The sequence below is a fragment of the Tribolium madens genome, unplaced genomic scaffold (genome assembly GCF_015345945.1).
Source record: "Tribolium madens isolate multiple individuals breed KSU strain unplaced genomic scaffold, Tmad_KSU_1.1 Scaffold_7;HRSCAF=85;Tcas5.2_LG10, whole genome shotgun sequence".
Taxonomy (NCBI): Eukaryota; Metazoa; Arthropoda; class Insecta; order Coleoptera; family Tenebrionidae; genus Tribolium; species Tribolium madens.
The window spans coordinates 10196085-10198206 of record NW_025401050.1 but is presented as its reverse complement, the minus strand read 5'-3'; the positions used below and the strand labels follow the sequence as shown (position 1 = coordinate 10198206).

Genomic DNA, 2122 nt, shown 5'->3' with positions numbered 1-2122 from the left:
AGGGAATTTTTTTGAAACAAACTCAAAAATGCTGGATATTTTATTTCTGACCAGAAATACAAAAATTCAAAGATTGGCCTGCGTTTTGGTCTTCTTTTTGGCTTGAATCCCTGCTTTAATCCTCCTTCCAAAATCCTCATCAACTTTGGAAAAATTCCCAATGGCCCTTTCTTGCAAAAAATCAGCGGCATTTTTCAACCAACTCACTATATTATCCACCAATCTCTCCCTCTCCTCCTCCTTCAAAACCCGATGGTACAACAACCTGGCTTGCCCATAATTATCCCAATCCTCCCCTCCATTATCATACCTCCCTGCATTCCCCCCCACTGGCCATATGGGCGACAGGGCAAGGGCCCTTTTATCATCATCCGGCCCTCCAAAACTATTCGGGTGGTAATTGGGGGCCCCTCCTTGACTATCCAAAGTGGCAAACCCATCCCTGCTGAAATTATGAAGCTTGAAGGGGCTATTGACCGGCAATTGCAGATTATTAGCCCCCAGACGGTACCTATGGGTGTCCCCATAATTGAAAAGCCGGCCCTGGAGCATCCTATCGGGCGAGGGTTCAATCCCAGGGATTAAATGGGCAGGATCGAAGGCCATTTGCTCGACTTCGGCGAAATAATTTTTGGGATTGCGGTTGAGGACGAGTTTGCCCACTGGGATTAAGGGGTAGTTGGCATGGAGCCAGACTTTGGTGACGTCGAAGGGGTCCCATGGGTGCTTTTCGGCCTGTTCGGGGGTCATTATCTGGATGTAGAAGGACCATGATGGGTAGTTTCCTGTTGCAATGGCGTTGTAGAGGTCACGGGTGTGGTAGTCGGGGTCTTGACCGGCGATTTGGGTGGCTTTGGTTGAATCAAGGGTGACGATGCCTTGGTTGGTTTTGTAGTGGAATTTGCAGTAGAAAAAATGTCCGTATTCGTTCACAAGGGCGAAGGTGTTGGAACCATAGCCGTGCATGTGGCGGTAACTGTTGGGGATTCCTAAGAAATCTATTTCTAGAATTTCTATTCTAGATTTCAAGTGTGAGTTTCTTAGATTCAAAACTCCAAAAATTTCTGTTTCTGATAAGATTTAACAGTCGAAGAAGAATTCTAGATTCTAGATTTCTAGATTGCTAAAAAAGTTCTTTCTAGAATTGTCAATTTCTGAGAATCTATGGTTTTAAAACCCTGATTCTACATTTCTAGACAATAAATTTTAAAACCCCAAGAAATACAATTAAAAAAATTAAAAAATCTTTAAAATCTAGCTCTTTAATTCTAGGCTTCTAGAATTGAAACTTGAAAAATATGAAATTTTGAATTCCAAGTTTTATAGAGTTTGCTGTTTCCAAATCTACTTTCTAACATTTCTGTCTCAAAATTCTAGATTCTAAAATATCAAACTTTAAGATTCTGGATTTGTAAAAATTTCTAACAAAAATTTGTGTTCTTCTGAGAATCATATTTCTAGAGTTTAGCACTAAATTTTAGAATTCAAAAATTATAAGTCTTGATTCGAGGAATTCGAGAAGTATTTTAGGTTTCTAAAAATTTTCTGTTTCTGAGTTTCAACAATTGAAGAAGAATGTTTGATTCTAGAATTCCAGTTTGCTGCTAGAATTGTCAATTTCTAAGAATCTAAAAACTATTTTTTGAAGATTTTAGAACCTTGATTCAACATTTCTAAACAATAAAATTTTAGAATCTTAAGAAATACGATTTGAGATATTAGAAACTTTGAAATTCCAGCTTTTTGTAATTCTATTTAAATCTATGTTTTTAGAATTGAGACTTGAAAAACATGAAATTTTAGAATTTCAAGTTTTATAGAGTTTTGAAATTGTAATTTACACGATTTAGAAGTTTGTTTTTTCAAAATTTAATTTCTAACATTTCTATGTCTCAAAATTTTTGAGAAAACATCAAATTTTTAGATTCTGAGTTTGTAAGAATTTCAAACACAAATTTGTGGCATAGGATTCAAATCTTTCGAGAATCTTATTAATTTTTATGTTTCTCAGACTTATTTCTAGATTTCTAGAATTTAAATTCTAAGATTAAAATTCTCGTTTTATAAGATCCTAAAATTTTAAAACCTTATTCTCCAATTCTAGATAATAACCTTTTAAAAT

The 2122-nt window shown here is 35.5% G+C and overlaps 2 protein-coding genes across 3 annotated transcripts in view; both read right to left on the bottom strand.

Moving 5' to 3' along the window:
- The window catches only part of LOC123010025 (xaa-Pro aminopeptidase ApepP-like), a 47962-nt gene that overhangs the window by 34754 nt on the left and 11086 nt on the right, over positions 1 to 2122 (bottom strand). The window lies entirely within an intron of this gene.
- The window catches only part of LOC123010028 (catalase-like), a 4508-nt gene continuing 2413 nt past the window's right edge, over positions 28 to 2122 (bottom strand). Inside the window, exon 3 of the mRNA XM_044406647.1 lies at positions 28 to 989. Coding sequence (XP_044262582.1) covers positions 67 to 989 — 923 coding nt within the window. The 3' untranslated portion in view covers positions 28 to 66. The remainder of the gene's footprint in view (positions 990 to 2122) is intronic.